The sequence below is a fragment of the Zychaea mexicana genome, assembly GCF_025766255.1.
Source record: "Zychaea mexicana strain RSA 1403 chromosome Unknown BDB00scaffold_64, whole genome shotgun sequence".
Lineage (NCBI taxonomy): Eukaryota > Fungi > Mucoromycota > Mucoromycetes > Mucorales > Lichtheimiaceae > Zychaea > Zychaea mexicana.
The window spans coordinates 94,332-107,353 of NW_026516727.1; the positions used below are offsets into that span (position 1 = coordinate 94,332).

The 13,022-nt window shown below is 41.5% G+C and overlaps 4 protein-coding genes across 4 annotated transcripts; 3 read left to right on the forward strand and 1 right to left on the reverse strand.

Annotated features, from left to right (window-relative positions):
- Nucleotides 1-626: 626 nt before the first annotated feature.
- On the forward strand, nt 627-1,281 carry BDB00DRAFT_835308 (uncharacterized protein). Its single transcript, XM_053124398.1, has one exon. It carries the CDS (start codon nt 675-677, stop codon nt 1,164-1,166), a length of 492 nt encoding a protein of 163 aa, XP_052977225.1. The 5' UTR covers nt 627-674; the 3' UTR covers nt 1,167-1,281.
- A 40-nt stretch (nt 1,282-1,321) lies between these two features.
- Nucleotides 1,322-5,021, forward strand: BDB00DRAFT_521591 (anaphase-promoting complex subunit 5-domain-containing protein). Its single transcript, XM_053117713.1, has 19 exons — nt 1,322-1,547; nt 1,638-1,730; nt 1,802-1,847; nt 1,933-1,967; nt 2,045-2,282; nt 2,371-2,433; nt 2,527-2,623; nt 2,691-2,780; nt 2,864-2,939; nt 3,033-3,100; nt 3,178-3,319; nt 3,400-3,523; nt 3,613-3,713; nt 3,779-3,915; nt 4,000-4,129; nt 4,202-4,300; nt 4,404-4,577; nt 4,651-4,768; nt 4,845-5,021. The coding sequence occupies exons 1-19, from the start codon at nt 1,404-1,406 to the stop codon at nt 4,922-4,924; spliced, it is 2,055 nt and encodes a 684-aa protein (XP_052977226.1). The 5' UTR covers nt 1,322-1,403; the 3' UTR covers nt 4,925-5,021.
- Nucleotides 4,949-9,652, reverse strand: BDB00DRAFT_521575 (NUC173 domain-containing protein). Its single transcript, XM_053117712.1, has 11 exons — nt 9,518-9,652; nt 9,400-9,429; nt 9,279-9,332; nt 9,117-9,196; nt 8,817-9,033; nt 8,401-8,742; nt 8,235-8,326; nt 6,564-8,140; nt 6,376-6,492; nt 6,053-6,302; nt 4,949-5,983 (listed from the first exon to the last, which is right to left on the reverse strand). The coding sequence occupies exons 1-11, from the start codon at nt 9,578-9,580 to the stop codon at nt 5,119-5,121; spliced, it is 3,687 nt and encodes a 1,228-aa protein (XP_052977227.1). The 5' UTR covers nt 9,581-9,652; the 3' UTR covers nt 4,949-5,118.
- Nucleotides 9,653-10,982: 1,330 nt separating this feature from the next.
- Nucleotides 10,983-11,887, forward strand: BDB00DRAFT_789904 (peptide methionine sulfoxide reductase MsrA; the record flags this gene model as incomplete). The annotated part of the gene is made up of 5 exons (XM_053120911.1): nt 10,983-11,009; nt 11,040-11,135; nt 11,444-11,557; nt 11,687-11,719; nt 11,819-11,887. 5 exons carry the CDS (start codon nt 10,983-10,985, stop codon nt 11,885-11,887), a joined length of 339 nt encoding a protein of 112 aa, XP_052977228.1.
- Between the last annotated feature and the right edge of the window lie 1,135 nt (nt 11,888-13,022).

A 13,022-nucleotide genomic window follows, 5' to 3' on the forward strand; every position in this document is an offset into this window, starting at 1 on the left:
GCGCTTGCGCGCACATAATTTGAAACGCGTTTTTTGGGCTCCACGCGAAACTTTCGGAACGGACGCGTTCCGTGGAAAAGATCCATTTTTAAATTTCTTCATCTTTCCTCGAGTGCTTTTTCTCTGAACCTAAATGATATCGTACACTATGTGGAAGTGGCAAATGTTTAGTACTACGATTACAGCTGATTGACATGGTATTTTAGCTGTACAATAAAACCGCTATATGTCTCTCTTGTCGCTTCGTTTTTGGTTGTGTACAGTAATGATAGTAGTAAATGATGGAAAAAAAGGTCGGATGAAGAGAAGAAACATATTGTGTTCGATTACTAAGGGTGCCTGATGAACAAAGGAACCATAGAGGTAGTAAAATTGAGCTCTAGAGCTCTTAAATTGATGAGTATAAGACATAATCTTGCATGGAAAGGAGAAGTACCTTTCCATCCAGGCTAGGTACTTCCATGTAGAAACAAAAAATGATATCCCGACGGGATCACTAAGCGGGGATTTTGAGACAAGATTTCCATGTATAAACCTGGTAAAGCCTGTAGATAGATATATATTGTGTATATATATATAGCTCATTCAGGGTGCAGTTTTACAGGGTCTAGATTTATTCTTTGCACTTTTTTTCTTTACTGTGGGCCTACCGTTGATGCCTCCATTTTACATTTATGCCTGTCTTTGATCCACCACTGATACAGTATATCCGTGACTATCCATCCTCACCAACTTCGGCGGCGCGGTGCTACCGCAACGACCTGTCATCATCAACATGTTCCTCTGCTAGAAACAGTAACAACAGCATCCCACCTGCCCCTAATAACAACAATACCAACTCTTCTTCTGCAACATCACCTTCCAACACAACACCTACAACAACCGATTACGAAGATTTTGAAGATGAAGAGACAGAAGCTACCTGCGGCGAATGCGGACGACCACTAGGCCCTGGATGGCAATGCGAATCATGCCGAAGAAACTGCCCTCATTGTAATCGAGCCTTGACCACGGATCCAGACGACTTTTGCGAGCGATGTTTTCGCAAGTGTGACAAGCACAATATCATCTATAGTATTGTCGATCCCGGGTCGTTGCCGGCTGGGCAAGAAGAAGGTTCCAAGTGCCCAGAATGTCGCAAGGTCGAACAAGATCAACAGCATTAAAGTCTTTATTATTTATTTGTTTCTTCTGTACTAATTAGTAACTTTGCCTTTTGTTTTTCTGTAATATTATTGCCTAATCTTTTTATGTGTCTTTAAAATAAATTTTTATATTTGCTGGTCAAAAATCAAAAAAAAAAAAAAAAATGCTGGGAAATCTTACTCCTTTGGGAAAAGAGACAGAGAAGCCGGAGACAAGCTGTCTACTTAATTACTACCACTATTACTACTGCATTGAACATGCTGTCTCAATGCGTCATTCGCACCCGATACCTTACCCCTTTTAAAATAGTCATTCTGATCCTTATTAACAAATTCTGTCATTATGAATTACCGCCAGCTGTCAATCCTAAACTTGTTGGATTTATTCTCGACAGCATTGAGGTCAGCTTTCTTCTTTTCAAAATAGATCGCGTATTTTATAAACGCGCCTACCGCGTTTGTATTCACGAACACCAAACAATTTCTCTGTAGACATGTGACACACAACCTGAATATAATCTCGAACAAGTACTCAGTGAATTCAAAGAATTCACTGAAGAACTGGTGGAAGCGATCCGTTCAAGTGTAAATATGGAAATAATGAAATAGTAGGTGAAAAAAAAAGAGAGCTAAATATGCTGTGTTACTCTATATAGATTGTCGCTATTGACAAGCCATATACCTTGTTCCAATTCCTATCTTGTAGTTTGCAATATTTCTTTTAGCCATTTACTGTACTAGTAGTGGTTGTGAAAGTACACTAAAAGTGATCAATTTCTCTAAACAGCTCTAATCGAGATTCTGGAGGAAAGAGACAACATGGTATTATAGCACAAAATCCAATCATTTTAAATATAGTCGTGGGGAAGTATTGTTACTGAATACGCTTTTCTATACAGATGGACCCAGCAGATATTGCTATACTGGATAAAACGAGTCTCTTTGGAATCTTTGTACGTCGATGTCGCTTGGAGTTCTCCAAATCATCCATGCAACAACGTACCGAACTGTTCACAATCTTCCAACACTATGTGATGGCCAACAACGCACGTTCTATGGATACTGATATGGGGTCTATACTGATCAAAAAACCTTCTGTGCTTGCATCCAAGGATGAAGGAAAACTCAAGCAGGATGGTATAAATTGTTTTCTGGTCGCATGATTACACACAATATATGTTGTCGCTCAGCTTATGATATGTTGTTACTGTGGTGATCTGTTTAGGGTGGTGGTTTTCAGATCACAATGTGGATCGATTCTTGACAACGGAAGCCGAAAAGATCGAAAGTATGCAGTATCCGTTTTTCAAAAATACGTAGATGATAACACCATTTGTACGTTTGTGCTTAACCAGTTTTTGCATAACATGACGCTGTTTAGAAACTGGTACTAGCGAGATTCCGCCTGCCGTTCTACACAACTATCTCGACTTTTTGCAATCTCATGCACCCGATATTCGCAAGATTGATCAAGTGCGGTAAAGATAACGGCCACATCTCGTCTTCACGAAGCGACAAACCTTGCTGACCTTGTAATGATATTAGCTTCTATAATTACATTCGAACTGGCGAATACCAAGGTGCGCTGACAAGTTTACATCGATTTTTCGATTATTGCTTACTGAGCACAGAAACGTAAGGATTAATTTTTTATATACGCATATAAAGGTTGTCTGACGAGTAATGAATTGGTTACCCACTATTATTGTTGTCATCAGGCCCATGTACCAATATGCACTTCTCAGCTTGGGAGTTCTCGAAGCCAAGTTTGGTCATGCACAACAAGCACTTGCAGTATGTTTCTTCTCTGCTCAAGCCCTTCTACCGAAAAAAAATAGAGTTATACACCTGATTAATCATTCTCTTTTGTGCCTCCTTTCGTACCAGGCACTGAATGAAGCACTAGACATTGCACGAGAGAATCACGATGAAAACTGTTTAAACGAGGTTCTCAGGTATTACAGAACAGAATGCAGTGTTCTGTAGATGATATGATTTGTAGAAAAAAGACTCACTATAATCTTCTATATAGCTGGATACGTTTCATCAAAGGAACCAATTCGTCACTTGCCGATCAATATCCGACGTATAGCTTAGCAGACGAGTCGAATCCAAATGTCGTATATCTCGAGTGTTTAGATAAACTATCGCGGGCCAGAGAAATGATACGTCGGGTATGTAGCATCCGAAACATTCGGTATTCCAACTCCAAAAAAGATACCATTTTCCTAACAGCAAAGAATTGATAAAATAGGGTGACTCGGCTAGCAATGTATTCGAAGCTATTCATAGTAGCACCATACGAGGATCTGCTGGAAGTATTGAATACTTGAACAAGCTGGAATATCTGACGAAGGCCGTTGTGTGGGACTTTTATGGTATATAGTGAAACCTGAATTCAGCAGCCATTTTTTATAATTATTACAGCGAGTTAAATACTGATTGTATTTCTCTTTTTTTTTGTCAGGCGATCGGGTACAGTCCAAGGTCTATCTGGATATTGCACTTGATATAACTGAAGGTGACATTGATAGCGTTGAGAAGACATTTGTGCTTGCTGCAAATATGGTAAGCTGGATAACTTGCAAAGAAAGTATTTGTCAAAAATCTCACTACTATCGTGGGGGAAAAAGCATGCTTCAGTAGGCGAATATGACAAGGCTGTCCAGCTGCTCGAACAATTTGGAAGGAAATACTCAGATCAAAGCGTGCAATTGCTGACATGGAAGCAAGCGTTATGTCGCTACAAGCATTTATTGGCAAAGCAAACGTATGTATCTTTCTTTGCAATTTTCTATATTTTCTGGCAAGAGTGGATGACATGTTCTGATAAGGTATTTTTATGACAATTTAGAAAACAGCATCAAGATCTTGCCTCTCAGGAAGATTTGATGGTGTACATCCAACCACAAATGTCAGAAGATCGGTTCGAGGCACTTGGGCGATTTGCAGAACAGAAATACAGAGAAAAACACCCGGAGGAGGTACGATTTAATCCAGATACGCAGGACATCGTTGGGATTATGCTTTGGAAAGACTAACACACGTATTATCAGGCTTGTCTGCTTCTACAAAAGTGCTACGATGTGCTCAAAAGGTCTAATCATCCATCACAACTCGCACAAGTAATGACTGATTGGGGACGGATCGATTTGGTAAGAGAATCAAACCCTATTCTACATGCTGTCTTGTTATCAGATCGTTTTTGAACTGTAATCCTCTTATACACTCCCTTCTTTTATTTAAAATTAATAAAAGGATCGAGGCGATGTCGACGGTGCGATGGAATGGCTTCGAAAGGCGCTGGACATGAGCAGTAGAGCATGTGACTTTGACAGATACTTTACATCAGCCATTAAATTGGCAGAAGCGTATCTTGAACAAGCCAAACCAAAAACTGCTATTTATATGCTCGAAAGCATGCTTCCGCAGGTATCTATTACTAAAGAGCAACGCCGACTATCAAGTCATAATACTTTGCTTTAACTTCGTTAAAAAAACACAGGTACTGGCACATGGGTCTCTAAAACTACAGGCGGATCTCCACTTTGCATATTCAAAGGCACTTATTGAAGACGAACAAGTGGAAACAGCATTGCATTACCTCGATCAATCTGAACAAGGTACTCTTTGACAACATTTATGCACCTGACTAATATCTCTTACTCACTTTCACTATTTAACATCCTCTACAATCAGCATACCAAAAAATTGCCTCCCATACCGACATTCAACAAGTAACCTGGCTTAAGTCGTTTCTAACTACTGCTGCATCATAATGAAAGGAAGAAGATATACATGTACAAAAGCTTATTCTAAATGAAAAAAGTTATAAGAAAAGGAAGTGGATGGAGACTAGAGTAATGATGATAATGCATTGCAACAACTAGGAAGGGAAAAAGAAAGAGAGATATTACAAATGAAAGGAATAAGAAAACTTTTCTTGTTTGTGATGATGGATGATGGGGATGGTCTATCGCTTGACTCGGCCGGTAAATGTGACCCTGGGTCCTTTGCTTCGACCCTTCTTCTTGATGACCTTTCCAAGTGGCATGTATGCGTATGGATCAGCCTTGTTCTTGGATTTGACATCACCGCCGGCTCGTTTGGATCGATACTCCTTGCCGATAAGTTCGTATTGCTGCTTGGCAGCGCGCTTCTTTTTCCGCTTGTTTTCACCATCGACATCCATGGCGTCATCATCATCATCTGCGTCCTTACCGCCCTTTTTGAACTTGATCTTGTTTTGCTCGTTACGAACAAATCCATCCGCACTTTTTTGTGCTTGCATGTAGAAATCTTCTTCCTCTTCATCATCATCACCATCGCTATTGCCTGCATCTCCCGGCTCGTTGAACACCATACGACCTTCATCGTCATACTGTGCAGACTTGGCCAGGTTTTGCTTCTTCTTTTGTTGTGGTTTGGTAGAAGTAATGCGAGCCAAGGCAGAGCGATCCAAGAAATCCAATGGTGTGTCATCGGCACCTTCACGGATAAACGTGTCTGCATCTTGTTTGTGTGATTTCTTGTTGTTGGTGGCACCGTTCTTCGAGGCAAGTGCTGCCTTGACGTTGGAAATCATCTCGTTGTCTTCATCATCGTCCGAGCCTTCCAATTCACTTTCACTGCCATACAAGACTTCTTCGTATGCGTCGTGGAAACCAGCACCGACCTTCTTGGCAGATGCACGAGCAGCATTGTCTTCTTCGTCGCTGCTTTCTTCACCACCGGCAGCAGCGGTCGCTTTCTTTCTCTTGGCACGCATGCGACGCTTTTGAATGTTGCTGATCAGCTTTTTATCTTCTTGAGGCACAGCCTCTGATACACGGTCATATCTATTTTTTTGTCAATAGATTAGTTTCACCCTTCCTAGAATGATGACGGCAACAACTAGATGTATTTACCCGAATCGTCGGATTAGGCGCTCAAAGATGTGTCTGATCTTTGGCTTGAAGTGGTTGCGCGTTTGATGGCTGCACTTAAGCAGGCTGTCCACAATATTTACAAGTTCAGGGCCTACCAAGCTGTCATCCAGCACGACAATGCACACCTTGGCATAACCCAAAGCGGCACGCACAATTTCACGGTTGTTGGCAGCAACAAAGACGTTGATCGTCTGCATCAATTCCAAAGCCAAATCAGGGGAGATTTCATCTGTGTAAACCACAGAGTTTAGAGGCGACAATTCAAGTTTGGCACAGATAAAAGCAGATTATTTGTTCCTTACCCTTAAATTCGAAAAAGATACGTGACATGGCGGTAATTGTAGCAGCAATCATGTGCGCGGTTGTACCCGCCAAACCAGCAGTGACCATGGTAAAATACTCGCCAATAGAGGCAGGAGCTGAATAATAATTTAGTTAATTTCAAAGATATTCCATCTTCTTCAATTATAACTTTTCTGACTCAACTTACCATCAGGAACAGCTTCGTCCAAACCTTCCAGTTTGCTGTTTTTGACAACACCACCCTGCTTCATCTTTTCGCCCATCTCGACGAGTAAACTGAAAGCAACATTACGAGTCTTTTCGTTGCTGTCCTTGGAGCTAATGACAGTTTCTGACAAGATAGCAGGGATAAAGTGCAAGTCGCTGGATGGGAGAATTTGAACGATAGCAAGCAATGCCTTGATACGGTCTTTGCGAGCCGAGACGGTACATGATGCTGTAGCTTCCAAAACCTTGGCCTGTAATTCGTCAATATGGTTCAAGGCAACTTGACGGCCATTTGGCGAGTCGATCAAATGCTTGAGGATCTTGTAGCCCTTCTTTTGCAAAGGAGGCTCGTTTTCTTTGGCAAGCAAGGAAGTGACAGTGCCATTGTACAGCAATTCTACGGATTCAGCATCCAAATAAGGAATCATGACCACAGCAAGGTCCAACATGGTGTGAGACATGGGTGGAGGCATTGAAGGGTCGTTTGCAGGAGCAGCGGAAGCGCCGGATTCCAATGCTTGCGACAAGAGACCCAAGACCTTTTTGAAAGTCGAGTTAACGTCTTGAGGGGTAGCGATGCTCAAGTAGCTCTTGACGACTTCAGCCAAGAAACCACGGAACGCGGAGGCAATCTGACTGTAGACGTTGAAGAATACAGCCAAGTAGTTGACAGAGAACTTGCTCATGTGCTTCAAATTCTCGTTGGCTTGGGTCTTGCTTACGCCATAGGCCTTTTGCAAATCTTCGTCACTAGCAGCCGAACGAACGAGAGCTTGGTTCTTTTCGACCAAAAACTGCAGCGATTGGGCAACGGTGGGTCGCAACTCGGGTTGAGAGTAAAGCAACGAGCTAAATCGTTCGGCGATGCTGTCGTTGAATGCCTCACACAAATCCTTGGGAAGGTCGCAAAAGCCGGGCGCAAGACTCCAAATCTGGTTGACAAGTGTCTCGTAAACCTTAGCCTGCAACGCCATTTCGCGACCTGTAGCCAACTGTCCCTTTTCAGCCAAACGATCGCCAAGAGGAATCAACACATTGACAAAGTACGACAGGTTGGTGTTGGTAATGTATGTCTTGAGGAGAGGCAACAAAAAGGCACGGCCGACACCTTCGCCTTCAAGGTTGAGGGGTAGAATCGATAAAAAGTTCTCGGGGCCCATGGTTGCAATAGCAGCACCCAAAGTCTTGTCCAACTGTTCCTTGTACGATTCAGCTGGTGCCAAACGCAGCTCACCCAAAAGTGCGACACATCCATTCATCAAGGGGGAAGAAGCAAAGTGCAGACGCTTGAACAAGGCTTGCTGCACGCTCATCACTTGAACCCAAGCAGGTTGGAAATGTACACCCAAACCGCTTTCGACGACAGATACGATTTGCGTCACGCCATTCTCAACGCCTTGGCTTGCTTGAGCAACCATATCGTCCGTAACACAGTAATCGAGCAGTGCGATAAGACAGTTGACGATGGATTTGTAGCTGCGGGACTCTTGTTGGAAATCATTGAAAATGACGGTAAAAACAGTAGCGATATCGGCACCACATTGACCTGCGTTGATCCTAAAACCAAAGAACGGACAAACACATGTCAACTCCATCTACTCTTTTTTTTCCTCTCTTTCCAACTGATGCACGTTGCGGAAATGACACTTACTTTGCATAGGCGGGGTATGCCTTGCTGATAATCATGAGCCAAGTTGGCAGCAATCGATCATCGACAGCTGCAGGTTTCATATCACAGATCGACTATGGAAGACACATTGAAATGTCAGTTTTAAAGCTCGCGTACCCTATGTAACAGTAAACAACATCACACGTACCCGTAACAATGCAGCAAACTTGGGCTCATCGATATCAGTTTCCTGGGCATCAAAAAGAGTTTCAAAAACTTCAAAGGTTGCCTTGGTGAGGAAGATGTTATTGAACTTTGGGAGCTGGAGCAACGATTGGCACAACACCGAGAATTGATTGGGTGGCCAATAGGGAACAATCGATTGCAAAAGAGCCAAAATCTGTTGAGTGGCATGCTGATCATTCTTTGTCGTTTCCTGCAAAACGCGCAATATGAATTCGGCTGTGCCGTTGGCTGCGGGGTGGACAGTGCAGGGTGGTGGTGAACGAGACAAAATGTTTCGAACGGCGTCTTGAGCAGCTTTGCGAGCCTGTTGTACGGTTCCCTCTTCTCGTTTAGTATTTCCAGCTGCGTTTTCTTTTCTTCCTGACAAACATTGTTTACCTTGGGCGATGCATTGGCACTGAGGATCAACAGCATTTGATATGCCTTCTTTGCCATGGGCATACCCCAAACTGAAGCATCCTGGTTGGCCAAGAGTTCTTGCATACAGCCAATGATTGAACGAACGACCGGTTGCTGCTCCTTATTCATTTCATAGACACCCTCCAAGATTGGCATAACATCGTTGAACTTGGATCGAACTACAGATTGGGGCAAACTATAGACAAACAGATCCATGTTTAGCGCGCTCCCTCTCTGGACCATAACTCCTACTCCTTTCAAAGTCATTAGCGCACTTACTCTGGGAATACAACATCCAGCAAGTAAACCAGTGCACCCGCCACTTCACCTTCGGCTCCTGTGGCTTGCAATGTTGTCATCTGCATATACGATCGATACGGAGTAACACACAAAGAATTAATTTTTCTCGGTTCACTGGTTGACGTGCATAACAGAACTTACAATAGCACCAAAATAGGCCACCGGGGAGAGTGCACCATTTTGTTCACGGATCGTCTATTATTGAATCATCAATATATAGTTCTAAATCGTACAAGAGAATTCATATTGTGTCCAAGCAAACCTCTTCAATGGCAATCAAAGTCCGTGCATACTGCAAATGTACACAATAAAGTAAGTTTCCAAACGCTTGACGAAGTTGAAAGAGCTCCCAATTGCTCGCACATTATGACAAAACTTACAAGCTTCTGGTTCTCCAATTTGGAGTTGACCTGCTTCCTGATTTTCTCAAACTTGGCCTCCATGGAGAGAGAAAAAAAAGTGCAAGTTGGAATGTAGTAGATCAGAGAGATCGAGGCACCAAAACGAGCAAAAAGAAAAAAAATTGGGCGGAGACAGCAGTTGGCTTAGCAGTCTCATGCTAAAAAAAATTCATGCTACTTGTCAGACAATGGGGTCGGATATTCTCATCGCCCAATAAGTGCATGAGCCCATTTTGGTTGATCTTAAAGGTTGCGCACCTTGACTATCTAGATCAAATATTCCCACACGTATGAGCTAAAAGCCATACATTGAGCTTGTCGTGGACCATGCTAATAAACTTCGATCGTATCAAAAGACTATAATTGAAACCACACTCCGCACCTGCCAACCAGATCATCAAAAAGCGGTAGTAAACGGTAAGTACAGTTACAATTTACACAAACTGTCTCCACTTTTCGTTTATTAACATTTTAAAACTCTTTTTCAACATCACACTGATATAATCGCGCACATCTTTGCGTCTTACTACTGTATGCATTAATGTACGGTAGCGTCATCAACTTAATAGTGTTTCCGTGTGCTTGACAGAAGTACCTGCCTATTATCAAGAACTGGGTTCCGCTGCTATATGAAACGACTAACCCAGTCTATCATAATGGAAAAGAAAATTGGCCATAGTCTCGTTCAGTGATCTAGCACGAACATAAAAAAGTGTACTCTATGGTGCTCTAATATACATACTGTATGCACAGTAAGGGATGTAAAGACGCAACATTATTATGATATATATAATAAATTCCCATAGCTGCCGCCATCTCATATAACAGCAACAGGAACAATGACGACCACAGAATTGCTCTTATGAAACGTCACGAAAGGAGCACGGGCAGATGCATACACGAATAATATACCGCGACGTTTGCTAGTATAGTACAGCTATATGTTAATTTAGCTTCTTGAATGCTGTGTATGAGAAAAAAAGAAGTGGAAATCCTCACTCTGCTTTACAATCACGCAAATGGCGACGAAAAGAGCACAATTCCTGGCGTCAGATGTCGTACTATCACTTTTAGCGCGCGTGTCACCTTTATTTTTTCATCTCTTTCTCATACATATATTATTACAAGAAGACGAGCAGCACAACATGTCCGAAAAAGCAACTTTGGCCGGCGAATGCTTCTGGTAACAATATGGCTTCGACTTGCTACTACTACCTGTACTCCTGATGATGCGCACAGTGGTCACTACTGTATTCACTATGTAACAAAAGAGGGTCGTCGTTTTGTCACTGATCTCATTAGGGGAATCGAGCACGTATTTTGAAAGGAATATGAAAAGAACCATATCAAAAAGAAAGCCGGGTACACTGGTGGAAATACTGACTCTCCGGATTATAAGCTGGTACGCTGTTGTACGCTATGTGACATTGACATCATCGGCAACATGAAGTCGAACAAAAACAAGAACTATGTAAAATCATGCACTGGATCTCGTTGACAGGTTTGCACAGGAACCACCAATCATGCTGAAGCTCTCGAGATTGCTTTCGATCTTTCAAAAAGTTCTTTCGAGACATTGATTGAATTCTTTTACAAAGTACACGGTACCACATGTGTTCAGCTTTTACAATATTAATTTTCCCATCACCGTCTTTCTCCTAATAACTTTATACACCTTCCTCATAAGAAAGATCCCACATCAGTAAACGCACAAGTGATAAGGAAGAACTATATGATGATGGTGGTGCTCATGTCCTCCGATATGCGCTTTTATCTGTTGCGGCTTATATAGTAATAAAACATGCTAACAAATATGCCATTGATAATAAACTACGGTACAATTAGGACGAAATGTCGACAGACAATATCGAACTGTTATTTTCTATCATTCTTTGGAGCAAATAGCCATTGCTGAAATGGTCACACAGTAAATCCAAGAAGAACGCTAATAAAAACAAGAAAATCGTAACCAAATTAATTCCTGCTGGCGAACTCTTTGGTGCTGAGCAATATCCCCAGGTAAATGGGAAGGAACTCATACTGTTTTCCTGCTGATCATAGAGTGAGCTCAGCGTTTATAGTATGTTGCTTACCGTGCCTACTATCTTCTCTATTTTTCCCTACTTTACCTATTGGTACTATGAATAGCTCTACATAGAAAAGAATCCTGGCGGATATGTGGTAAGTGATGTCATATAGTACTTACATCGATTAGAACATATGGTTTTAACAAAAGGATGTTGGTTTACTATATACTCTAATTCATTTCTCTCAATATAGTGCACTATCTTCATTGGTAGTAGCAGCTTCCGATTATACAGCTTTTCCGTGTACGAACTACTACTGTAGCAGGAAAGCACCATCAAAACAAATGACATTACAATACTAAACATCCTTTACATTACTGTTCTATTATTCTCTCCATTAAATACTGCTTGTGCTGAAATATAAAGTCAGTACTATGATAGTATCATTGACAGCAATTATCAGACCGTAAGTTGAAGCCTGACATATATGATTGTCAGTTGCTATCATGTCTTTATAAAAAGCACATGTGCGTTTGCCTTATAACCTCAGCTTTATTCTCTTTTAACTTCTTCAAAAAGCAATTATACACTCAAACGTGCTTCAAAATGCCTTTTTTTAACATGTTTGCTTTCTTCGTTATTGAAGAATAGAAGAATAATTATGTTTGTGAAGAACAAGTATGAGCAAACAATTTCTGTACGTGTATATACATATATTATACTCGTCTACCTTTCAATGGAAAGATGCCACCTCTTTTGCCTTCTTTCTACACAAATCAAATAGGGAGTACTCTAATTATAGTAGTGACAATTATTGTTATAACTACTAGTGCAATTGATTATGTCCCACAGAAGGTCGGTCAAGTATTGTATGAATGAATGTGTGCACATGTCATATCCAAAAACAATATGTGTTTAGACAGCAGCAATAACTTTATAAAATAATTATGTACAGTAGTAGTATTATCAGGTTTACAGACATGTCTCCCTTATTTTGCCTTTAGCACTCGCTTAGTGTACTTGTTGCGCGCGAAACGAAAGAAACAGAAGATAGGTTAATACAAACAACAAGGGGTAAAATGCTAACCATTTCCTCTGTGTTTGTTGCCTTCCTCTCTCTCACGAGCACCCTGACTTTTACAGTGTATGTATAGACCAGACTCCAGACCACCGTGTAGTACGTAATACGCATGCTTTCCGCGTGTTACAGTATGCACAGATAGGATTACTTTACTGCTAGTACTACATCCATGATTATCGCACAGGACAACTCATGTCGCATAAAACCTCCTTCTTTTTCATTGTGTGGAAGTACATGTCTTCCATAGGAGCAGATAAGAGTGTACACAACCCGCACACAATATGCTTGGTAGTTGGTTTCTTTAAAGGAGCAAAACGAAAACCATAAAGAAAAAAAAATAGCTTAAATGCTATGGTGGAAAGGGGTTGGTGGTGAG